The 26,191-nt window shown below is 41.0% G+C and overlaps 1 protein-coding gene and 1 long non-coding RNA gene across 3 annotated transcripts in view; one reads left to right on the top strand and one right to left on the bottom strand.

The window, feature by feature from the left end:
• Positions 1-4,087: 4,087 nt before the first annotated feature.
• impdh2 (IMP (inosine 5'-monophosphate) dehydrogenase 2) overlaps positions 4,088-26,191 on the bottom strand; it is a 110,592-nt gene continuing 88,488 nt past the window's right edge. The window contains exons 3-15 of one of the 2 annotated variants that reach the window (XM_041047095.1): positions 12,168-12,269; positions 11,977-12,051; positions 11,353-11,559; positions 10,769-10,856; positions 10,417-10,616; positions 10,023-10,113; positions 9,617-9,712; positions 8,480-8,551; positions 6,575-6,718; positions 6,045-6,189; positions 5,336-5,479; positions 4,723-4,806; positions 4,088-4,529 (exon numbers count right to left, since the gene is read on the bottom strand). In XM_041047095.1, the coding sequence (XP_040903029.1) occupies positions 4,508-4,529; positions 4,723-4,806; positions 5,336-5,479; positions 6,045-6,189; positions 6,575-6,718; positions 8,480-8,551; positions 9,617-9,712; positions 10,023-10,113; positions 10,417-10,616; positions 10,769-10,856; positions 11,353-11,559; positions 11,977-12,051; positions 12,168-12,269 (1,470 nt within the window). In that variant the 3' untranslated portion in view covers positions 4,088-4,507. The remainder of the gene's footprint in view (positions 4,530-4,722; positions 4,807-5,335; positions 5,480-6,044; positions 6,190-6,574; positions 6,719-8,479; positions 8,552-9,616; positions 9,713-10,022; positions 10,114-10,416; positions 10,617-10,768; positions 10,857-11,352; positions 11,560-11,976; positions 12,052-12,167; positions 12,270-26,191) is intronic. The other variant, XM_041047104.1, reaches the window with a different exon arrangement.
• On the top strand, positions 24,730-25,174 carry LOC121187750. Its single transcript, XR_005894622.1, has 3 exons — positions 24,730-24,842; positions 24,943-25,020; positions 25,108-25,174. It is a non-coding gene; the product is annotated as an uncharacterized LOC121187750 (long non-coding RNA).

The following is a 26,191-nucleotide window of genomic DNA, read 5'->3' as shown; positions in this document are numbered from 1 at the left end:
AAACCTTTTTAGCTGTCCAACAATGACTGAAGTGATTTAACAAATATGTTCCTTACAAACAATGAAACAAGGTAAAAGGAAAAAAAAATATTGAGATATATATTGAGAAGTGAAGAGGTCAAATAAGGAGAAAAAGACAGGTGGAAAGAAGACTGACACAAACAGAAGAGGACAGAAACAAAGCCAGAAGAATGAGAGAAAGCAAAGTGAAAGTACACAAGGAGCTGCCAAAAAGACACTTACTCACAGCAAGTTACTGACAGTGGTGAGACAGTTTGCAAAATAGAGACTAAAAGTTCTGCAGCTCACCATCATCTCTGAGCGGTGTGTCCCTCTTTGTGGTCCCGGCTGCCAACAGCTCAGGCAGTCCAGACTTCCTCTTTAAATACTCTAGAGATTCATTTCACTTTCACTTCTCCTGATCAGACCAAACTCCTCCTTTCTATCCTGTAAAAACAAAAAAAAAAAAAAGAAGAGAGAAATCCACTCCCTCCCACCAGCGAGGGGGTGGATTTCTCTTCTTTTTTTTCAGATATTCACTAGAAGAACATAAATTAAATTGATAATTGTTCATTTTTAATTGAACTTTACAGTTTTACCTGCTTGTTTGTGAATTGAAAGGCACTAAGTTGTCATGTAAAGTTGGGTTTCTTTTCTTATCTTGAAACTCTTTCAGTTTATTTACTAAACTTGTGCTGATTAGATACAATTTGAATTAAACATTTTCAATTAGATACCCAGATGTTTATTTAATCTTGTTTTAGTATCTTAAGGTCAGAAAAGTGAAATAAAATAAGCTCATCATGTAAACTGATCCACCCCATGGTCTTAATAGTTTTGTGTTATTACCGAAATGTATTTATTTTACACAGTTTGTGCGTCCTGACCGAATCATTGTTTCTTTTCTAGCCTTCTGCCATTTTTACATGTCTTCACTAGTTAATATCAAATTATTAATGTACAAAACAGGCTTCACTGTGGAAGAAAAGAAGTCCCTATGAAAACTGCTGACCTTGTGTTGTTTGTATTATTCAGATTAACACTTTTAGGACACTTTTTCTGGAAAAGAGATGTTGCTTTTTTCATTTCTCACTGTTTAATATAAATTCTTTTCACCTTCAGTGTATTAGGGTGGAGGCAGAAATCTCAGAGACAGTATCTCATAACCTGGACAAATAAATGGTGGCTGTATATCACCATGTGGAAGTGAGTAAATTTTCTTGTTTTATTCAGGTTTTTTTCCATTTTTTCTTTTACTTTGTTTATAATTTCATTGAATGTTTTTAGTTGCTGTGACTGAAGCTCCTCGACGCTTCCTGACCCTTTAGTTCCCTGTGAACCAGACAGATGCTCCGACCTGTCGACAGTGTTTTACAGTCCAGAGATAACTGCACTTTCAGCTTAAACTTTTAACTTTAATTTAAACACTTTAATTCTCACTACAAGCATTTTACTAGGTGTTTTTTTGTAATTTGCCCAGTTTTTCCATTTTTGCCCTAAAATTTTACCGTTTCATTTCGAAAATAACAAACATTCTTTGGGTAATTTCATAGAAGAATATGTCCTAATAGTCTTCATGTAGTTTTGGTCCAGTCCTGCCAATAATGTTTATGTTTTTAATCTGGAATTTAAGCCTAGGTAGTGACTCTGTTTGCTATGTCTGCCATGAAAACTACAAATTTTGTACCCTAAATTTGCACCACATTTTCAATGCGTGTACATGTTTTTAGATTCTTTGCTATTTTATATTGTTAAATATAATAACATTAAGTCAGGTTTTAGATACGTGGCACACAAAAACCACTGACTATCTTTAGGATATTAGTAGTAGTAGTAATAATATTTTTTTTTGTCCTGGTAGTAGGTGTAGCAATAGTTGCAGTAACAGTAGTAGTACTCGTGGATGGATTATGACACAATGGGCCTACTGTAGCCTGAGTATGATGTGCAGCTGTAATATGAGGTATAAAATTACCCGAAACTGGATCGGATTTAGTTGGCAGATACTCACAAGACTGCGATCAGGATCAGGAGCAGAACAGTGTGATCAGGACATCTCTACTTTAAACTAAGCCCTGTGACTCTCCAACAACAGTCCCATCAAACAGAGAGACCCATAATCCATCCACGGCTGTACTGACATTAACAGTAGTCATAATCGTAGTAGTGAGACCTGGAAAGTCCCAGTAAGCTTTGAATTTGATGATTTGCACATAAAAACTCATCTAGTTGTTTAGGGTCTAAACTTGGATGAGTTCGATTGAAAAGTAAGCTTTTTATTTTATTTTTTTAAGACGTTTAGGTCACATGCAACCTTTGTTTCAACAGCATTTCAACAATACATTTCAGTGGCTAGTTAGAACCTGCTGCACACTGAAATATGGTCATTAAATGCAGACTTCTATACAAACTACATGACATTAAAAACTAACTTTTCTCACCAAATTTAGACCTAAATTTAGAATTAACATCTAAACATCTGGACGTCCTTTGATAAGCAAATCACTACATCAATGTGTACTGGGTTTTTACTAATTGCATCAGTTGTTGCAGAGGTAGTAGCAGTGCTAACAATTATAGTGGTATTTGTTGTAAGAAGGAAGTATCTGCAGTGATAGGGGCAGCGGTAAATGGTGGTAGTACTAGTTTTTCATGGATCCATGTGTTCCCTCGAGTAAAACCCTGATCTTTCAGCTGTCCTAACTGCAGCCTGTAAATTGACTCTTTCCATGTGTGTTAATTATAAACGTCTGCATGAGACATGATGGATGATGTGAGACAGGTGTGGCCAACAGAGTGTGACCAGAGGAGTCCTATCAGTCTGTGTGGGTTTCAGCTTGGAAAGTCCGGTGGATTCAGCAGAGCACCTGATCCTCCCTGGAGACCTTCAGCAGACAGGAGGAAGGTGAGGTAGGTGGAGAAAAGGTGGCTGCTCGGTCTCTGATGGAGGAAACCTGGGCATCACTCCCACGCTTTGTCCTTGAATGTACTTCAGTAATTAACAGTTTAGCAGTAATGCAGCGTGGTCAGATTGACGTGGCAGCGTGGCAGCAAACTGGGCTTCTACTTCCCTAAAGTGAATACAGAAATTAATGCCACGTTGCAGACGGTTATTCAGAAGTGCACAAATTTAGTTTCCGTGTTAACCTTGGCTTCTCAGGGAAGCTCCATTTCTTTAAAATCTCACTTTATCATGTGTTATACCAATTAAATTCATCCAGATGCAAACTGTTAACAATCGATCGACAGTTTTCACACTATTTGATAATTTGGTTTCCTAATAATTTCCTAAAGATACTAATGTGTAGTTAGTAACTGCCAATGTGACCTTGTGTCTTTTAGTCTGAACATGTGATCAAATTTGTCGACAGTCAAACACACAATTACATTTTTTTGTTGAAGAATTGAAGAATAGTTTCCAATAGTTTAGGTAGTTTTTTTTAACCTGGGTTTAGATGGATCTGTCAGTTTTTGCAATTATTTATCAAATGTCTCCAAATATTTTTTAGTTGTAGGGTATTATTTGTCCTAAAATGTTTTTAATTCTTTCGGAAACTTGGAAATTTTAGGAACACAAAAAATAAAGTTAGAAGGAAAATATGCCCTAATAGTTTGGCCCAGTCCTGCCTTAATCCTGTGCATATGCAGGTCTACCTTTAAAAAATAAATATCAGAAATATGCATTATATAATTTAGTCAATGCTTGAATTTACAACAGGATTACATGTTTAGCTACAGGAATGATAGTCACATCTCTGTACAGACTGCATGTTAAATGAAGGGTTTTTCTGCCTTGGTTTCCTACATCAGATGAACAGAAACTAAATCTCTCGGTTGTTGAGGTGACAGTTTCTCATTAGACACCACAAGCTGCAGCACGTCTTTTTTTGCAATACGCTTCTCTTCACAGGTAACACGACAATCCAGAAGCACTGAACTTGCATCAGTTCATAAATTGTCTCTATGTTGTATAATCAATTCAAAGCAAAATCTTAAATTACTAGAACTACAATTTAAAATTCTTAAACTATTCTTTCCCGCATTGTAAACAAAGTTGTACAATTGACAAAAATGAGACAACAGCAGCTTGTGGAAAAACATGAGTTTTATTTTTGGACAACTTTTTTTTTTTTGCCTTAAAATTAACAAACCATTATACTGGAGACATTTTATATTAATACAGCAAGACAGGCATTGGAGGATTCAATCACACATGTGCCAATTGATAAATGCTTAGTTCCCCTCCTTCACACACAAACAGCTATACTAAACACAGACAATGCATAGATGACACTGGAAGGAAGACTGATGGATCCTTGGTGTGTGTTATTTAGTTATAAGTGTAAACTTGTTTTTTTATGAACTAATTGTATGAGAAGTTAGTTGTGCATGTCTAGTGTATGAATACGAGAGGGTCTGGCAAGTAGTGCGTTTGAGTGTGTGTGTGTTTGCATAATGCGTCTGTTGGAAGGATTCCTCGTCTGCACACTGAGCGACTGGCTTCCTCTCAAAACAGACGCTTCTCATAACTGTGGGAGGGACAGGAAAAGATCACACGACTATCCATATGATGCTCCCTGAGGTTTCTCATTAAGACAGACACAGCAGTTTAAATTCAAGATTTATGTGGTTGTGGCAAGACATGAAACTAAGAACTGTAATATGAAACAGAACAAAGAACTAAGCTCAGTAAGTTGATGAAACACAAGTGTGTGTTTGTACCTGTGCAGGCTGTGGACTCCACCCTCCATCTGAGCTGACGTTGTTCTCTTTTCAAATTTCAGATCTCCAGAGTACATCATGGCTCTGCAGGGAGGAAAAAAAAACTCTGTTACACACAATCCCAACATCACGGGGAAGAAACACAGTCAGACACAAGCACAAGGGAGGGAGTGACACAAACACCAGGCAAGTAACGAAACTAAAAACCTACAGCAAAGCTCCATGAGGTTGTACTTAGGCAGAGCGCTGCTCTGAGCTTGCTAATGTCGACCTGCTAACATGTTGATGTTTAGAAAGTAAACAGTGTTTACCACCTTATTTTTAGTGTATTACCATGCTCACATTTGCTAACTGGCACTAATGTACAGCTGAGGCTGTATTTTAAACTGTTGAGCATTTTTTGACATCAGTTATTAGAATGTGTTTTCAAGATTGTAGAATTATAATTTAACACTTTTCTTCAAGATTAAATGGGGAAAAAAGAAAAACAAAAATCTGTGCACACACATTTCCACACCAATCATTTTCTTATTGATTATGTAACCATACGAGGGCTCGGTAAAATGCACTGTTGCACTGGCTGACAGATAATTGAGCGTTTGTGTGTCTTTACCTGAGCTGTGTGAGGCTCTTGGCACCGATGTCCTGACAGGAGTGCTGAATGCCAGCCAGGAGGTAGGGAACAAACTTGTGGATGGAGCCTTTGTCCTGCACTGCTCCAGAAACACCCTGAGCAACTTTAATCTTATCACTCTCACTGTGAGGGGAGAGGAGGAATAAAGAGGAATGAGGAGAGTTGGGGGGTCAGGTGGCAAGTTAGCCAGCTTTTCACTGACATTTAAAGCACATGATCTTCTACGTGTACTGCCACCTTGTGGCTTAAGTTTTGATCCATAATAATGCAAATCTGAAACGGTTTGTTTTGTGAACACCCTCCTCCTTTTGAGAGTGTTGTGATATTAACTTTCAAACCCAAACAAACGTTAAACATTTGTTTGAAAGTATGACTACATGAAATGTCTGCCACCCTGTCTCTTTTTTAGTATGCTCATCATTCTACACCACCAGCTATGCTGAACTGCTCTGAAAACCACTGAAAATCAAATGGGGAAGTGTTGTCATCTGGGAAAACCTGGCAAAGAATCGTCTCAATGGCAAAGTGGTGAGACGAGCTGTGCTGTGTAGAGAGGAACGGCCCCCTTTCGTTTTCTTCTCTCTTTCTGTATTGTTGTGATTTTAACCTGCAGAATTATAATAAAAGTCTGGGGATGATGTTACCCAACCATAAAACTGTTAGTCCACTTTTTTGTTTGTGTCTGTACCTGAAGTATCTGGTCTGGGAGCCCAGGTTTTTGTCCATGGCATCCAAGGAGCCCATGCCGCGGTACTTCTTCAGCCTGATGCCGTCAGAGAAGAAATATTCACCGGGGGCTTCACTAGTGGCGGCGAGCAGAGAACCCATCATCACTGGACACACAGACAGAGACGTTTGTGGGTGGAATTAATAAGTATTTTAATAAGTTAGAATACTGGATCATGAGGATGACAAATGAAAGGGTTAAACTGAGTAAAAATAGGGGGGAAATAGTCTTTTTTCTTTTATTTTATTTTTTGTGTAATCACAGTTTCACACTGAGGATAGTAAACACCATAATCCAAAATCTGAAAATCTACTGTTCATGTTATAATCCTCTCTGTAACATGGATTAAAAAAATAAAAATAAATAAAAACAAAGCACATCAGAGATGACCGGGAGCGGGGGGACGGTAATCTAAAACTAATCCTCGTTATTTATATCCATCTCATCTAACATCCAAATATTTACATTATAAAACACCCATCTATCCATACCTGTGGATGCTCCCAGTGCCAGGGCTTTGGCGATGTGCCCGACGGTCTGGATGCCCCCGTCGGCGATGACCGGCACACCGAAACGCCGAGCGTATTCGGATACCTTATAGACAGCTGTGGCCTGGGGTCTGCCGCAAGCCAGCACTAATGGGGATGCAGGGAGAGAGACAGAGGAGGATTAAGAGCTGGAGAAGTTAGCCATCTTAACTACAGGTTTCTTGTCTCATCATAACCACTGGCTATATATCACCTACCAAAGGAAACTGCACGTAATTTCCCCATTGTGGGACTAATAAAGGTGTATCTTAAACACAACTGAAGATCAAAAGAAAAAAAAACAAAAGAAACAAAAAAAACACAGTGAATGAGCAGACAGGCTGGGAGTCCATTTGTGTTGTCACATTTGTCAAAGAAACATGGGAATGAGGAAGTTAAAGTTGTTACATCAGCACATGAATACCACGCTGCACCAAGTTCAAATCTAACTCACATAACGTTTGCTGCCTTTATTAAGCTGAAAGCTGCCAGTTAACTGATTTTAATTACATCTTTTAAGATTTTAGTATATTCCAAGTAAGGAATACTGCCACTCAGATTTATGGAGAGCCAACAAAGAGAAACACCCCACTTCCTTTTTTTTTTGGAGTTGTTTTGATTTCTGTGAACTGGGGGCTGCACGGTACTTACCAAACTAATAAGCATAATCATCCTGAGTATTTATTTTTCATAATCTAAGACAGGAAATGTTGTGATAAAATGGTTATATCACATATGTTATTGTATCAAGCAGGTACATACACAAATTAAATTAAGTCTTCCTGGGTGGTGATACTGATATTACTACACCACATATTACAACATGTGATGATACATGGTGCAACCAAATATGTTTAAGCTAAAGACTACAATATTTCTCACGGTTTGGCTCAGGTCTCATTTCAGAAACGCGTGAACCGAACAGAATAAATAAAAACGTGACAGAAACAGCAACAAAGCTGTATAAATAAATATCTCCTCATCCTTTCCCAGCTGCTCAGGCTGCACACACAGCAGGTCAGTCCTGTCTTCTCATACAGCCATGCCACAAGTCAACACTGTGTCACCTCAGAGTGCAACAATCACAGGCGTGTGCAGGCGTGCCACAGTACGACTGTATGCAGACTGAATATACTATGTCGACTATTAGAGAATGAGGCACAGACATTAGATCATGGCACAAACTGAATGGAGATTCAGCTCCTTAATAACACTGATTATTTAAGGTCATTTAAGTCTTGAAGCAAAGCTGCCAGCTGGAAAATAAAAAAAACAGGCTGCCTGGTCCCAACCAGCCCGCCAGCATTACCACCTCTGCTGAACAGACACCCCGTGGCTGGCAGCTTCACGACTGAGCCACTCTCTTTTGTTTGCTCATTCCACTGTCATATGTTAAGGAATGGGTGTTAGAGATGGATGAGAGTTGTGGCCTACAACAGATACAATGGAGAGGGTGGGAGGGCGGAGGATGGGGGCAATAAATCACAATCCCTGTCACAGAAGCGGCACACAGACGGTTTGGACTTATACCAGCCACCGTCAGACCAATGCTATCCAGAGGCAACCAAAAGACACAAGTGGATGGGTCAGTTAAGTGGGTGGATGGAAGAGGCAACGTCCACTCAGGATGACTGATAGATTAGTGAGGACAATGAGGGAACAAGCAAACCCCAAAACCCCTACAGCCAGCTCTCAAAAACAAACAAACAAAAAAAAAAACACTACGACCACTACCTCAACTACTTCTACTGAAGCAAAGCTGTTAACCAATCAATGCAGCAGGCTGTGAAGTGAGAAGGGGGGGGGGCACACTGTAATACTGGAGCTGATGGGAGTCCAGCGCAGGCCAAAGGGGGTGGGGAAACTTACTGCTGTATCCCGTAACAGTGGTTGGGGTTTTGGGGCTGTGGAGCTTTATTGCTGGTGGTACACTGGGGGGAGCTGGACATAGACACATACACACGTACACACACACACACACACACACACACACACACACAGACATACAGACACACACACAGACACACGCCACACAAACACGAGGGTGGGAGGTGGGAGAGAGAATTTAAGAGGGAGAAAGCACAGAAAAAAATAATGAGAAAGAAGGGGAGGAGGTAGGTAGGACGACAACGTGATGAAAATGATAGACAAAAATGATAAAAACAATAAGCACAAGAAAATGAAGAACAAGCTAATGGTTTGAGAGGTATTTTGGGAAACATGAAAAGACAACAAGAAGCACAGAGACAAACTGCATCTGTACACCTTCACTATGCCTGACAAATCACAACAAACTATATCCTGATGACAATTTAGATTCAAAATCCAAACCCAGTTTTTGCACCAAAACAAGCAAAATTCAAATCTGGGAAACTGACTTACAACAACCTTAGCTGCACAATTTAACCAACAACTTTGTTTGTAAACTCAGGATCAGACTATACAGCTTGTATTTACAGATGGTCACAATATCACATCAGATGATCATAGAACCGTACATTCCTGACTTGACTTGAGCGAGAGAAATATCAGATGGCTCACTGATGGCCCCAATCAGACGCAGCGCATGTTCTTTTACAACCTGCGTGACTTGCAGAGATAATCAGACACGACCGCTGCACCAAAAGCATCACAGAGAACATCAACAAACTGAGAGAAGGCATAAATAAAATAAAAAAAATGCTCATGCTTTCATCTGAGCCTCCCGAGGCACCCTGCACCACCTGTCTTGCACTAAGACACACTACACAATATAAAACGAATTGTGCTCACAGCCCATTTTGTGCCATTGTCAAACTGATACAGTGTTGTTTGATCCAGGTGTCAGGATCCAGTAAAGCAAAGCGGACATTTAGCACTATGCTTTATCTTCCTCTTACTTTCATCCGTTGGCACATTCAGTAACCACATTAGAGGCTTTGCACTGGCTGCTGGCTGCTTCGTGGTTGGGAGCAGTTAGTGAGGCTGGTGGTGTCTGTTCAGTTTGCCTGTCAGTCAGTCACTCACCTTCCTGTGTGATGCAGATGGAGCCGCTGCCCATCCCTACTCTCAGTGCATCCGCTCCTGCATCGATCAGGTTCTTTGCCTGAGCAGCAGTCACCACTGCAGCAGACAGGGAGAGACAGAGGAACCTTTACGGCTGGATGATGGTCGAAAAGTACGTAACACTTCAGCTTAGTCGGTTTTTATTAGTTGCTGAGGCATCAAGGACATTCAGTCATTAAACAAGGCTGATCTGTTTGCTGTCAGACCAATGATAAATATCAGATATGTGTGTTTTCTCTTTTCTGTAATGATATGATTTTGATAAACAGTTGAGAGAAGTCAGTTTGATGCATGCAAATGTAAGAAGACAGTGTCTATTCTATAGCATTCTACAACTTGGTGCGCAGTTAAGCGTAAGAGTTGTTACCATTGCCTCCGATGACTTGTAGGTGGGGGTACTTTTCTTTGATATATTTGATCATGTTGATCTGGAAGATTGAGTTGCCCTGAGACGAGTCCTGGAGGTAGAGAAGGAACAAACACTATCACATATCTACATAAGTATCATTACTTTTACTTTGTTTACTTCACAGATAAAATCAAAAGGAGCCTGCACGCCATTAACATTTCTCCCGCATTTGAGAGATCAAGATTTTCATCCCACACAGACCTTCACAGATCAAAAACATCATCTCTCATTAATACACTCAGTGGAAACAAATTCAACAGTACGCAGACACATCAGTGATTTTCATGTCTAGTCCCGGTTTTCATTTTCATTAATTCTCTGCCTCTAAAACCTGCACTGACGTCCTCCTTACCAGTACGACTACATCCACCCCGCTCTGCACCAGCAGATCCAGTCGGTACTTGTCATCGTTGTGGGTGCCGATGGCAGCACCACACAGCAGTTGTTTACGGGAATCTTTGGAGGCCAGAGGAAAGTCCCTGTTCTTCTTCAGGTCTGTGCGGGCGATGATGGACACCAGGGATCCCTCTTCGTTCACTATGGGTAGTTTACCTGCAGGGGAGAGTCAGACAGCTTAAACACGTGCAGACATTTGCACCTGGATGTAGGTTCATCAGCTTTAGGTCATATTTGTAATTCATCATTCAAAAATCACGAGCGTCATAAATAATTCTTGTGAGAAATGGATTTAACGTTCGACTCACCTTTCTTACTCCTCTGGAGGATTTCATTGGCTTCTTTCAGAGTCACTCCAGCAGGTGCAACCACCAGATCCTCTCTCTTTGTCATCACCTGTGAAGAAGGTGACACAGGAAGAGAGTAAGCTCTGCATCTACACTAATGAGGTTTCAGAGTACGTGAACATTTCTCGTATTCGTGTTTCTTTGAGACAAATCAAATCAGTTTCAAATTCAGTATTAAACGCTGCTAATTTAAATTACTTGCTGTTTAATACATTTGGGCAATAAGCAAGTATTTAAGTTTCAAATGTTCAAAAATTAACAAAGGTCATCAACAGAATGTGAAGACATAACAATTTTGACATTATGTCAAAGACATCTATGTACTGTGTTATAGAGCTATCTACTGAAGTTAGCATGCTAACCAGTTAAGCTCAGCCACTGATGCTGCTGCTCACCATTACATTTTCCTTGTCTCTCTGACTGGGCAGACTGGGTATAAAATCGTCTTTGTCAGTCAAACAGTAACTGAAGAAAACAACTTAGAAGTTACACAATAAGCTTTAAACGTCATAGCACTAATACTTCCATGTCTAAACTTTACCCACCTCGCTGAGTGGCAGGTCATGGTCCTCCTCCTTGAGGAAGTCAATGTCTCTGGAAGAAATGATGCCCACCAGCTTGCCGCCCATTTTGCCGTTGTCTGTGATGGGGATGCCACAAAAGCCGTGGCGAGCCTTGGCCTGGAAGACATCCCGTACGCGCTCGTTGGGGCTCATCACCACAGGGTCTGTGATGAAACCCTGCTCATAACGCTGGAGGAGGGAGGGAAGGAAGGAGGTGAGGAAAATGTGGGGATGGGTATGAGGAGGAGTAAAGGGGGGGGGAGCAGAGGTGTAGAAGAAAAAAATCACTGCCTACAGCAGAGGAGCAAAGGATACAGGGAAATATACAGTTCTACTGGATCTATCTACATTCAAACTGTTGCAGCAACTAAAAGGAAAAAAAGACACAAAAGAAAAGATTATGTGAGATGAGGAAGATGAAGATGAACACAGAATAAAGAACAATGAGGCTGAGTTGTGACACTGAGGGGATAGGAAACAATAATGAAGAGAAAAGTGCCTGAAGCAAAGAAAAAGATAACAAATGAGAAGATAAATAAAAAGAAAGCTGAGAAGAAGGGAAGAAAAACCAGAAAACATAGCCACGCAGACAGTCATCATCACTACCTTGACTTTGCGAACTTCATTGGCCTGGAACTCTGGAGTGCAGTTATGATGGATGAAGCCGATGCCACCCGTTAGCTGGGAGGAGACACAGTACATCAGAGCGTGTCATGGCAAGCAAACATGACGGCAGGAACAGGCTAAAAAACAGGCTAACAACGTAATGAAACCTTGTGTTTGTGAGTCAGACTCACCGCCATAGCGATGGCCATGTTGGCCTCTGTGACGGTGTCCATGGGAGAGGAGACGAAGGGGGTCTTCATGGTGATTTGTTTGGTGAGTGCTGATGTCAGGTCCTGGATGAGAGACATCCGTTGTATGTATAGGAACAATACAGTTCAGACTTTTATCCTTTCAACATGTCCTTCATGTCTCACTGTCACTTTGACATATCACAACAGGAAAGGCACAGGTGTAAATATTTAGCTGTTTCAGTTTCAGGGTCCTGGTATTGTGACATGGAAAACAGGGACAACTGAAAAGTAAAACCTGTTTTTCTCTGACTACGACTGCTTGGTTGGAACAAAAACTTGCAGCCACATGGCCCTTTGTGGAACTGTTTGGACACCTCTGGTATAAAGTATATATTATGTAGTGATATATACTCTATAGTATTTATATGGTTAATACACACAAAATCAACACATCATGATTTTATATTAACAGGAAATAGTGAAAGACACGTCCCATGCAAAGGCAATCAAATTCTGACTTTAGAATGACACTGTCAACTACACATCACACAGAAAGAGCAAAATGTTTTTCTATAAGTGTATTTGTTTTGTTGTTGTTCCAATAGTTTTGTTTTTTTCGCCAACATTCATAATTGATTTAATTAGTGGTGCATTGCTTTGCATGCACACTAGGCACCTCTATAGCAAAGCTATAGAGGTACCTAGTGTGCAATGCAAAGCATGCACACTATTGTTCTTGCGGTTCATTAGTGGTGCATTGCTTTGCATGCACACTAGGCACCTCTATAGCAAAGCTATAGAGGTACCTAGTGTGCAATGCAAAGCATGCACACTATTGTTCTCCCCGTTTTTCTTCTTCTTCTTCTTCCTTCCCGATTTTCGGTTCGTAACTCGTCCCACACCGTTGAGCGCATACTAACAAATGATACATCAAAACGTGCGGCTCGATCGGACTCGGTGTGCTTGTATTTTGTTCTCCAGAATATTCACGTTTCGCAAAGTTATTCGTAAAAAACTGCGAAAAATTTCCCATAGAGAATGAATGGGAATTTTTCAAAAAAGTCGCAAATTCTCCCCCTTTTTCAAACATCAACTGCTCTGGCATACTTTCACCTAGAAACACCATTCAAACTGTAAAATGTAGACACAAGTCTCGTGTATTCAGGGTGTATTCAACTTTTTCATAAGTTGTGTAGTTTTTAAACTGTGAGCTCCAACTGATCTTGAGTGATTTTGAAAAAATTCAGGCTTTTCAATGATTGTGTATTGCGGAATGTTCCAGGCTAGAGTGGGAGGTTAGAGTGGAGAGGCTTTAAAAAAACTCTCTGAAATTTTTTCTTTACACGACGACTACGGCCACAAATTTTACTGTAGAGCAGTGAAATTCTCCAAAGTTGTAGCCACACTTGTCCTCTCTCTCACAATGTGTTTACTTTTTCTTTAGGATTTACAGTTTTTCTTTGGCGTGCCTTTTAGCGACAAGAGGAGCTCTCAACTGCTCCATTGACTCCAATGTTAATCGAGCAGAGGATTTTTGGAGAAAAGCAGAAAATCCCCCTTTTTGAAACTTGCTGTAAAATCCACATTTTAGACAGTAGGACCATAAAAAATAGATTCAGGTCTTCCTTAAACTCTTGTCTCTTTGACGGTGCCGTTTGTTTAGCCATACCATGTTTTGTTTTTCCATGGATAGCAGTTGTTCGGCAGGCCCGATTCGGCCGAAAACGAGCTCGTCAGAGCACCTGTGAGCTGCCTCAGCGGCGGGAAAGCTCATCCCCATGGCAACCGTGACTGCAAGAGCTGTGGCTCTCTCTCTCCCTGTAATAACTCTATGTCTCTCTGTCTTTGTAATTAAAACTACAGCAGAACTATAGGGGTCAAGAACTATAGGGGTGTGTGTGTCTTTGACACAGACACACATACACACACATAGACTGACACAAACAAAGTCAATATTGTGCGGTGCGCCAGCACCGCACAATATTGACAGAGGCACACAAACACAAACACACACACACACACACAGACTCACACACAGACTCATACACACACACACACACACAATAGTCAATACAGTATTGACACAGATCCACTCAGGTACACACAGACAAACACAAACACAGACACACACAGACAGACTGACACACACACACACACACACACACACACACATTCAGACACAAACACACACACACACACAAACACACACAAACACACACACACACACATACACAGAGACTCACACACACAAACACACAATAGTCAATACTGTAGTATTGACACAGACCCACTCAGGCACACACAGACAAACACAAACACAGACACACACATAGACAGACTGACACACACAAAGTCAATATTGTGCGGTGCGCCAGCACCGCACAATATTGACAGAGGCACACAGGACAGAGGCACTCAAACACAGACACACGCACACACACAATAGTCAATACTGAGTAGTATTGACACAGACCCACTCAGGCACACACAGACACAGACACAGACACACAAACACACACACACACAGACACACACAGGACAGAGGCACACAAACACAGACACGCACAAACACACAATAGTCAATACTGGGTTGTGCGAAGCACAACCCAGTATTGACACAGACCCACTCAGGCACACACAGACAGAGACACACAAACACACACACACACACAATAGTCAATACTGGGTTGTGCGAAGCACAACCCAGTATTGACTCAGACCCACTCAGGCACACACAGACAAACACACACACCCACAGTCAATATTGTGCGGTGCGGGAGCACCGCACAATATTTACAGAGGCACACAGACACACACACACAATAGTCAATACTGGGTTGTGCGAAGCACAACCCAGTATTGACTCAGACCCACTCAGGCACACACAGACACGCACACACACACAATAGTCAATACTGGGTTGTGCGAAGCACAACCCAGTATTGACACAGACCCACTCAGGCACACACAGACAAACACAAACACAGACACACACACACACACACACACACACACACACAGAGGCACACAGACACACACACACAATAGTCAATACTGGGTTTTGCGAAGCACACAACATTACTAGCAGTGCAATGCACCACTCTCGCGATTTCCCAAAGGGAAATTGTCTAGTTAGTGGTGCATTGCTTTGCATGCACACTAGGCACCTCTATAGCAAAGCTATAGAGGTACCTAGTGTGCAATGCAAAGCATGCACACTATTGTTCTCCCCGTTTTTAGTGGTGCATTGCTATGCATGCACACTAGGCACCTCTATAGCAAAGCTATAGAGGTACCTAGTGTGCAATGCAAAGCATGCACACTATTGTTCTTGCGAATAAACTTCTTACTTCTTCTTCCTTCCCGATTTTCGGTTCGTAACTCGTCCCACACCGTTGAGCGCACATCAACAAATGATACATCAAAACGTGCGGCTCGATCGGACTCGGTGTGCTTGTATTTTGTTCTCCAGAATATTCACGTTTCGCAAAGTTATTCGCAAAAAACTGCGAAAAATTTCCCATAGAGAATGAATGGGAAATTTTCAAAAAAGTCGCAAATTCTCCCCCTTTTTCAAACATCTACTGCTCTGGCATACTTTCACCTAGAAACACCATTCAAACTGTAAAATGTAGACACAAGTCTTGTGTATTCGGGGTGTATTCAACTTTTTCATTAGTTGTGTAGTTTTTAAACTGTGAGCTCTAACTGATCATGAGTGATTTTGAAAAAAATCAGGGTTTTCAATGAGTGTGTATTGCGGAATGTTCCAGGCTAGAGTGGGAGGTTAGAGTGGAGAGGCTTTAAAAAAACTCTCTGAAATTTTTTCTTTACACGACGACTACGGCCACAAATTTTACTCTACAGCAGTGAAATTCTCCAAGGTTGTAGCCACACTTGTCCTCTCTCTCACAATGTGTTTACTTTTTCTGTAGGATTTACAGTTTTTCTTTGGCGTGCCTTTTAGCGACAAGAGGAGCTCTCAACTGCTCCATTGACTCCAATGTTAATCGAGCAGAGGATTTTTGGAGAAAAGCAGAAAATCCCCTTTTTTGAAACTTGCTGTAAAATCCACATTTTAGACAGTAGGACCATAAAAAATAGATTCAGGTCTTCCTTAAAGTCTTGTCTCTTTGACGGTGCCGTTTGTTTAGCGATACCACGTTTTGTTTTTCCATGGATAGCAGTTGTTCGGCAGGCCCGATTCGGCCGAAAATGAGCTCGTCAGAGCACCTGTGAGCTGCCTCAGCGGCGGGAAAGCTCATCCCCATGGCAACCGTGACTGCAAGAGCTGTGGCTCTCTCTCTCCCTGTAACAACTCTATGTCTCTCTGTCTTTGTAATTAAAACTATAGCAGAACTATAGGGGTCAAAAGGGGGCTGTGCGTAGCACAGCCCCCTTTTGACACAGACACAGATATAGACAGACTGATACACACAAAGTCAATATTGTGCGGTGCGCCAGCACCGCACAATATTGACAGAGGCACACAAACACAAACACACAGACTCATACACACACACACACACACACAAAAGTCAATACTGGGTTGTGCGAAGCACAACCCAGTATTGACACAGACCCACTCAGGCACACACAGACACAAACAAACACAGACACACACATAGACAGACTGACACACACAAAGTCAATATTGTGCGGTGCGCCAGCACCGCACAATATTGACAGAGGCACTCAAACACAGACACACGCACAGACTCATACACACACACACACACACAATAGTCAATACTGGGTTGTGCGAAGCACAACCCAGTATTGACACAGACCCACTCAGGCACACACAGACAAACACAAACACAGACACACACACACACACACACAGAGGCACACAGACACACACACACAATAGTCAATACTGGGTTTTGCGAAGCACACAACATTACTAGCAGTGCAATGCACCACTCTCGCGATTTCCCAAAGGGAAATTGTCTAGTTAGTGGTGCATTGCTATGCATGCACACTAGGCACCTCTATAGCAAAGCTATAGAGGTACCTAGTGTGCAATGCAAAGCAATGCACACTACTGTTATTCTGTGGATTTTTCTTCTTCTTCTTCCGCCCCGACTTTCGGTTCGTAACTCGTCCCACACCGTTGAGCGCACACTAACAAATGATACATCAAAACGTGCGGCTCGATCGGACTCGGTGTGCTTGTATTTTGTTCTCCAGAATATTCACGTTTCGCGAAGAAATTTGCGAAAAACCGGCCGAAATTTTCCCATAGAGAATGGCTGGGAAATTTTCAAAAAAGTCGCAAATTCTCCCCTTTTTCAAACAGTATCTCCTCTGGCATACTTTCACCTAGAAACACCATTCAAACTGTAAAATGTAGACACAAGTCTCGTGTATTCGGGGTGTATTCAACTTTTTCAAAAGTTGTGTAGTTTTTTAACTGTGAGCTCTAACTGATCAGCAGTGAATTTGGAAAAAATCAGGGTTTACAATGAGTGTGTATTGCGGAATGTTCCGGGCTAGAGTGGGAGGTTAGAGTGGAGAGGCTTTAAAAGAACTCTCTGAAATTTTTTATTTACACGATGACTACGGCCACAAATTTTACTCTAGAGCAGTGAAATTCTCCACACTTGTAGCCACACTTGTCCTCTCTCTCACAATGTGTTCATTTTTTCTGTAGGATTTACGGTTTTTCTTTGGCGGGCCTTTTAGCGACAAGAGGAGCTCTCAACTGCTCCATTGACTCCAATGTTAATCGAGCAGAGGATTTTTGGAGAAGAGCAGAAAATCCCCTTTTTTGAAACTTGCTGTAAAATCCACATTTTAGACAGTAGGACCATAAAAAATAGATTCAGGTCTTCCTTAAAGTCTTGTCTCTTTGACGGTGCTGTTTGTTTAGCGATACCATGTTTTGTTTTTCCATGAATAGCAGTTGTTCGGCAGGCCTGATTCGGCCGAAAATGAGCTCGTCAGAGCACCTGTGAGCTGCCTCAGCGGCGGGAAAGCTCATCCCCATGGCAACCGTGACTGCAAGAGCTGTGGCTCTCTCTCTCCCTGTAATAACTCTATGTCTCTCTGTCTTTGTAATTAAAACTATAGCAGAACTATAGAAGTCAAAAGGGAGCTGTGCGTAGCACAGCTCCCTTTTGACAAAGACACAGACACACTTACACATACACACACACACACACAGTCAATATTTACAGAGGCACACAGACACACACACAATAGTCAATACTGGGTTGTGCGAAGCACAACCCAGTATTGACACAGACCCACTCAGGCACACACAGACTCATACACACACACACACACACACACAGTCAATATTGTGCGGTGCGGTAGCACCGCACAATATTGGCAGAGGCACTCAAACACAAACACAAACACACACACACACACAGACTCACACACAGACTCATACACACACACACACACACACACAATAGTCAATACTGGGTTGTGCGAAGCACAACCCAGTATTGACACAGACCCACTCAGGCACACACAGACACACACAAACACAGACACACACATAGACAGACTGACACACACAAAGTCAATATTGTGCGGTGCGCCAGCACCGCACAATTGACAAAGACCCACTCAGGCACACACAGACACACAGATACACTGAGACACACACACAATAGTGTCAATAATGGGTTGTGCGAAGCACAACCCATTATTGACACAGACCCACTCAGGCATACAGAAACACAAGTACACACAAATACAGACACACTCTGACACACACAGAATACACACAGACACAGACATAGACATAGACATAGACATATATATATATATATATATATATATATATATATATATGTATATGTATATGTATACATATAAATGCGTGTGTGCATATGTGTATATATATGTGTGTGTCTATATATATAAAAAGAGAGAGAGAGAGAATTACCAACTCAGAGTTTCCATCTCATTTTATAACATTCATTTGTTGGAATTATGTCAGTTTTTATACTTTTTTTAAATTTACATCTTTGAAATAAATTTCATTTCAGAGTTGAAAATATAACATACATGTGTTATGTTTTATATTTTTATGAAGGTTATTTATTTATGGAAATTCTTTTAGAGATAATATTATTTTTTTAAAATATTTTTTCTAATATTACAAAAAGGGATAACTTTTCAAAATCAGTGTTGTTGACATATCCTAAACTGATAATCCCTGCACAAGAAAATACACTTTGCATTTGCATTTAAAGGGTAAAAATTAATTCACAGTCTCTATACATTGTGAGGAGTGGAGTTAATCACCAAAAAAATAAAAAAAGAAAGTAAAAAAGTTAACGTTTGTGTTTTCATTAATGTGTTGTATTATAATACATTAATAAAAATAAATATTAATAATGAAATGCAGTGTGACTGCTCGGACTCGAACGTGTGAACGGCGCATACGTGTCTGTGTCAAGTTCACAGATATCGGCCATCTGATTTGACAGATCACGTCGGATGAGACACAGGAAGACTCTGATTGGACAGTTCCGTGTGCATTTTATTTCGCCTTGATATAAAAGCACTGGCCCGGGGCTGATCGACACCCTTTGATCTCATCATAGGTAAGAGGCTGTTCTGTTTGACACACATTAGCATACTGAAATTGTTAGTAAAGGTGGTTTTACTGAAGCTAGATATTATTGACGTGTGATATATAGTGATTTCTCATTATTGTGGAACAAGTGGATGTACTTGTTTTTGGTCGGTCTGTTTCTGTACAACTATGTTAATCCGAGCTAGCTGCGCCGTTAGCTCCGCTAGCGTCGTCCGCTAGCGCCGTTTGCTTGCTTCGTCCGCTTCCTTTGCTTCGCCAGTTAACTGTTGAGGAAGAAGTAGCTAAAGAAGCTAACCAAGCTGCGTATGTCCGTTATTCTTTAGCGGAGCAGCAGACGGAGCCTCCTAGCTCCGTTAGCCTCCGCTAACAGAGCCGGAGCTCCCCTCCACTGCTCGGAGTCACGCTCTAAGCCAATAGCGGTGACAAACATTAGCGTACTGACATCGTTAATAGACGTGAGATTACGCTAGACATTACTGTATTGTGATTTCGGTTAATGTGTTTAATTATTTGTGGTCGGCCTGTTGCTATATAAGAACCTTAAGTCTTGCTATCAGCTAACGCCGGTACACGGTTGTGGTACATCGGTGACATCAAAGTCAACGCTGTTCGCTCCGCTGCTGAGAATCGCGCTATAAGCAACAGCAGTGACTTTGTCTTTTCTATAGAAAAGCATTACGCTCAGCGAAAAGCTAACGGTGCTAAAAGTAAGCTTGCTGAAGCTAGACATTACTGCCTCATGATTTGTTGTTTAGTGTGTGACTGTAGTATTAAATACTGCCTTTTGACCAGGGAAAAACACCGTTCTCCCTGTGTTTTTGCTTTTGGTAATGTGCATTTTGCTGTTGGTAAAATCTGTTACATTTGCTGAAGTTGGTGTTATTTGTGGGTGCATATTTATAGTGTTATAGCAGTGACTTTGCTTTTTCTATAGAAAAACATTACGCTCAGTGAAAAGCTAACGCTGCTAAAAGTAAGGTTGCTGAAGCTAGACATTACTGCCTCATGATTTGTTGTTTAGTGTGTGACTGTAGTTTTAAATACTGCCTTTAGACCAGGGAAAAACACCTTTCTCCCTGTGTTTGTTTGGTTGTCTGTGATAAACTGTGACTTAAAGTATTTTTTCTGGAGTTGGAAAAATATCATTCTTAATTTTTTTTAAATAAAGTTTTACACTCTACCTTGATTAAGTAGAAAATGAAGTATTTCATACATGAGTGTTTTTGCTTTTGGTAATGTGCATTTTGCTGTTGGTAAAATCTGTTACATTTGCTGAAGTTGGTGTTATTTGTGGGTGCATATTTATAGTGTTATAGCAGTGACTTTGCTTTTTCTATAGAAAAACATTACGCTCAGCGAAAAGCTAACGGTGCTAAAAGTAAGCTTGCTGAAGCTAGACATTACTGCCTCATGATTTGTTGTTTAGTGTGTGACTGTAGTTTTAAATACTGCCTTTTGACCAGGGAAAAACACCTTTCTCCCTGTGTTTTTGCTTTTGGTAATGTGCATTTTGCTGTTGATAAAATCTGTTACATTTGCTGAAGTTGGTGTTATTTGTTGGTGCATATTTATAGTGTTATGGTAATTCTTTGTCTTGAGGAATAAACTATTACTATAATACCATGTATTATAAAAATGTATATAGTATTATAATTACAATCTATTATTGTTATAAATTATGAGATAGAATTATAAAGTAAATTCTGTGCCCACAGACACACACATCATGACAAGCATAGATGTTTAACGTGTCTGTTATGCTATGAGCATGTTCCTACTATTGACTTGTAACATTTGAGACATTTCTTTTTTTTGCAGATAAGATTGAAGGTTTCCAGTGCTGTCCCAGCTATTGATCGTCTTTCTCAGAGCAGTATCACCACATCACCCACACACAAATTCACTACATCATTGTTTCATCACTCTCTCTCTCTGCTGTAATCTGTCCTCACATCTGTGTCACATTTCATTTTATATATTAAGTTAGGCATATTAGGTATAGTTTAGATTTAGGTTAGGTTCAGGTTAGTTCGTTAGGTTAGTCTATCTAACGTTTGAGAAGCATTTCTCTTGTTTTTTTTTTTTTTTTGTCTTGAACTTCTGTCGGCAGGATGCCAAGGAAGTCCAAGAAGTCGGCGGCGGCGAAGCAGCGATGGAGGAAGCTCGACCTGGAGGAGCTGACGTCGTTCGCCCCCCCCCTGGAGGTACTTACACAGTAGATACGTTTCTGTGTTACAATGACAAATGTCTGCATGAAAATGGCTGTAGAAATGTTACATCTGTTGCTTTCTTCATAAGTGCTGAGTTCAGTATGGAACTGCCATGTCTTTGATGTTACTGTTTCATCAGACGGTGTCCCCCCCGGCTGGAGAGGAGCCTTCCAGAGGGTCAAGGACCAAGAGGACCAAGGAGACCCGCCCCCCCTGCTCCCGAGCTCCAGTCAGCAACGTACGTTACTACCACAACTCACTCTCACACAGACATAGAGAGACAAGTTTAATGTGCTTACAGTCACACATGTACTTGTGTTTAAAATGTTTGTATTACTTTTTAAATTTGTGTTATATTTTGTTTGAAAGTGTTTGTTTTTATCTTAGCTTTATTAAATTTCACTGTTCATTTTATGAGATGTAAAGTCACCTAGAGAGTTTTGAAAAATGTTTATGATTATTATTGTTATTGTATCTGTCATCAGGCGGTTGGATCTTCACCCCCAGCCAAGCCGTTCTGGAGCCCGGGTGATGTGCGTGCCGAAGTTCGTGCACGTGAGTATCTACCTGTTTTATCCCTAAATGATCCGTAAATCTATTCATCATCAATATTAAACTTTTGAAAGTCATTTTCTTTCCTGTACTTTTTTACTGGTAAAAATGAATGATTGTTGACATTTCCTGCTTTGCTTTCCTTCATTCAATTTTACATTTATCTGTCTTGTTCTTTACTAAACAGGCCGCGGTACTGGTTACCGCCATCGGGTGCTGAGGTGGCCAACTTCAAAGCTCACTGGACGGAGCCACAAGTTGGTCATCCCACCGGAGTCTCCTGACAAGAAGGTATTGTTATTATTGTGCAGTTTATGAAGGAAGTAGTTGATCTGGAGAGGCGTAAATGATTTTCATGCTAAAGAAATCTTCTCTGTTGCAGTTCATTCTGATTGTTGGGGACTCCCATCTCCGGTCCATTGCTGACGGGTTCGCCGTGATGCCAGAAGCTAAGTATTCTTTTGGTATCATGTCAACCCCTGGGGCTCACGCCGCTGAGCTGCGGACTGAGGTCCAACATGTTGTACTTCCTCGGTCCCCTCATGCTGTCTGTGTTCTAGCCCCCAGTAACAACCTGACTGCCAGCAGGACCATCGACGAGGCGGCCGTCGACTTTGCTCGTTTCCTCACTGCTGTGAGGAGCCGCTGGCCGGAGGTAAGCTTTATTTTATGCCTGTTGTATTAGTAGTAGAAGTACATTGATTAATTAGATTAAATGTATGAGTTTTTAAAAATTAATGTGTTATTATTTTAATGTGTGTGATTTTGAATGAAAATGTAAATTGGTAAGAAACATGTTTTGTTTTGTAAAATTTTGTTTTCTACAGGTCTTTGTGCTGGACTTCCCGCCCCGCCTGAAGGAGGATGAGACGCACCAGGTCCTCCTTCGGCAAGAGTACCACCGCGTGGCAGCTCGTATGGGTGTGTAAAAAAATAAATATCATCTCAATAAAGAGAAGAATAAGAAATGTACTTAAAATGTGTGTGAAAATATAGTAATGAACAAAAAGTCAAAATACATGTATGGATGTTTTAATGACTGTTATTTTTTTTTTCTCCCTTTTATATTTTTAGGGTTGAGGTACTTCCCTGCGGCGGAGCACTTCCCCCGTACGCGCTTGGAGCTGTGGAGCAGAGACGGCGTAAGTAGTATATCTATGTGTGATAGAAATATTCTAATAATTCCTTGTGTGTTTATGTGAAATATTTAGTCAACAGCACCTACTTTTTTTTTTTTTTTTTTTTTACAGTTGAACTTTGTCTGTAAATGGGTTTCTATTGTTATGTCTGCAGGTCCATCTGTCCGACCGTGAGGGGATGGGGATCCTCACGCAGTTGCTGTGGAGCACCACGGACTGGTTCCTCGAGACACCGCCTCCACCTCCCCAGGTGTCTCCTACACCTTCACCGCCACTTAGGAGATTCTCTCCTAAGCTGGTTGTGAAGGGTGAGGTACGTGCTCCACTGTCTCCTGACCCCTTCCAGTGGAGGGTTGTGGGTCAGAGCAGCAAGGTAAGGTTTTTCTTTTATACTATTTTGTGTGTTTACATGTGTTTATGAATACATTTTTCTCAACGGGTTCACAGTCGTAATTATAAAAGCACCTATTTAATCAAATATGTCATCTAAACTTTACCAGTCGCAGGTTTCCGGCCAGGCCAGTGTGGCTCAGCAGCGGGTGAGTTATTTTTCTAACTTTTTTTTTTTTTTTTTGTCCTTCAAGTTAACTGGTGAGTATTTAAACTTTGTGTATTTAACCAGACAAATGTTCATGTGTCTTTGTCTTTTTTTGTGTCTTTCACAGAAGGAGGAGTCCTTCCTTCCACTGAATCCAAAGTGGTTCAGTGGCATGGCTCTTCGTGCCATGGAGGAAGTGTCTCCTTCTGACCTGTGTGGCGTGGTGGACTGCAAGTCTCCTCCAGCGGGCAAGAAGGTAAATTGTGTGACATCTCTTCTCAGCTGTATTATAAAGTTTCATCTTGTTCCTTACAGTTACTGGTGCTATGCTTTATTTGACCGTGCAGGTGGCCTCCCCGGCAGCAGCCAGGCGTCGCAGGACCAGGGAGAGACGCCCCCACAGCCGCCAGTCTCCAGTGAACAACGTATGTTACACAATTGGCACACACCGTCAGTGTTTACAGTTGACATGGCGTTTTCATGGAGACATAACTACACTGTCCTCTCTGTCTGAATTTTAATATATTTGTCATCTGTCAACAGCTGGTTGGATTACCTCCAACCGGGGTGTCACGGGGACTGGAGGACGACGCCCCCTCCAGCCCGGTTCCTGTGGTGAGACGGTCCAGGACCATGGACGGACACCCCCCCCGCACCCAAACTTCAGTGACCAACGTATGTTACTTTCTGCCAGAACAAACACAATCTCACACAGAACACACAATGTCTTCACTGAGACATGAAGTTTAACATGTTTGTTATCATGTGTCAACAGCTGGTTGGATCGCCTCCAGTCAGGTTGTCCTGTGGTTTGGGTGATGCAGCGACCCCCTGCTGTTCTCCGGTTGCGAAGGTAAATATTATTCCTCTTGAATCAAGTCAATAATGTCATTAAAGTCTCTATTGTACTGAATTATTATTATTTTTCCCAGACGGCCAGGATGAAGACCCCTTCACCCCCTTCACCAGCTGTACCCAGAGCCCGTCGCTCTCCTCGCCCAGCTAAGGTATTTACTCCACAACTGACAAACACAGAACATTTACTGTAAAATCAGCTGTAACTACATAAAACTGCTTAATTTAACATTTGTGATAGCATTATCTTTCTCTGCAGTTCACAGATGCCAGTGAGTTATTGAAATACATTTGGGAAACTTTTCTTGTATCAACTTGGTGTATTGTGTTGCCTCATATATAAATATTAATTGGTGTTATCTCTTATTAAAGACCGTCCAGACGCCATTTCCCTCATCAACCAGCTGGCCCTGGATCATCGATGATGGACTCTCCACCTCTTGTTCCCCAGCTAAAAAAGTAAGAACTTTTATATTCGGGTCTATCGTTGGCTTCATAAAGTGTTTTTGTTTGAGGCAGAGCGCTCTTGGTTTTAACTGAAATGCATAACAAAACTAGTTTTCATTTTTAAGCCTTTTAATAATTAAAAAAAAAAAAAACCTTTCTGTGCCATTGACTCACATTTCAATTCAATTCAATTCAATTTTATTTATATAGCGCCTTCCACAATCAAAATTGTCTCAAAGCGCTTTACACATGTAAAGAAGATTTTTTTTTAATACACTGCCATTGCAGTATAAATTAAAATGTTTATGAATATTTTCATTTAGGGAAAGGTGTGACAAGTCTTAGGGATGTAGGAGGCACAAATTTCTCTTTCAAACTTTGTTCAAGATAACAAGGGGTGACTAGTAATTTGATTAAATCTGCACTAGGTAAAATGCTATTAATCACATTTGCTGAAACTCATTTCATGATTGTAGCACATGAAACAGGTCATTACTACAACTAATGTTAATAACTAATAATAAATCTAATAACAAGTGATGTAATAATGATATGATAAAATTAAATTAAAAGTAAACCTTTATGATAATGATAATAATTTATCCCTATTTCAGGTTACTCAGCCGTTTAATGTAAGTGTTAGGGCCAGTCATAGTCAGAGCGACATGAGGTACAGCGACTTCTCTAGAAACCACCAGTGTACCTGCATGTCCCTGACTTTT

Source organism: Toxotes jaculatrix, chromosome 2 (assembly GCF_017976425.1).
Source record: "Toxotes jaculatrix isolate fToxJac2 chromosome 2, fToxJac2.pri, whole genome shotgun sequence".
NCBI lineage: Eukaryota > Metazoa > Chordata > Actinopteri > Toxotidae > Toxotes > Toxotes jaculatrix.
This window is presented reverse-complemented; position numbering and strand designations above follow the sequence as displayed.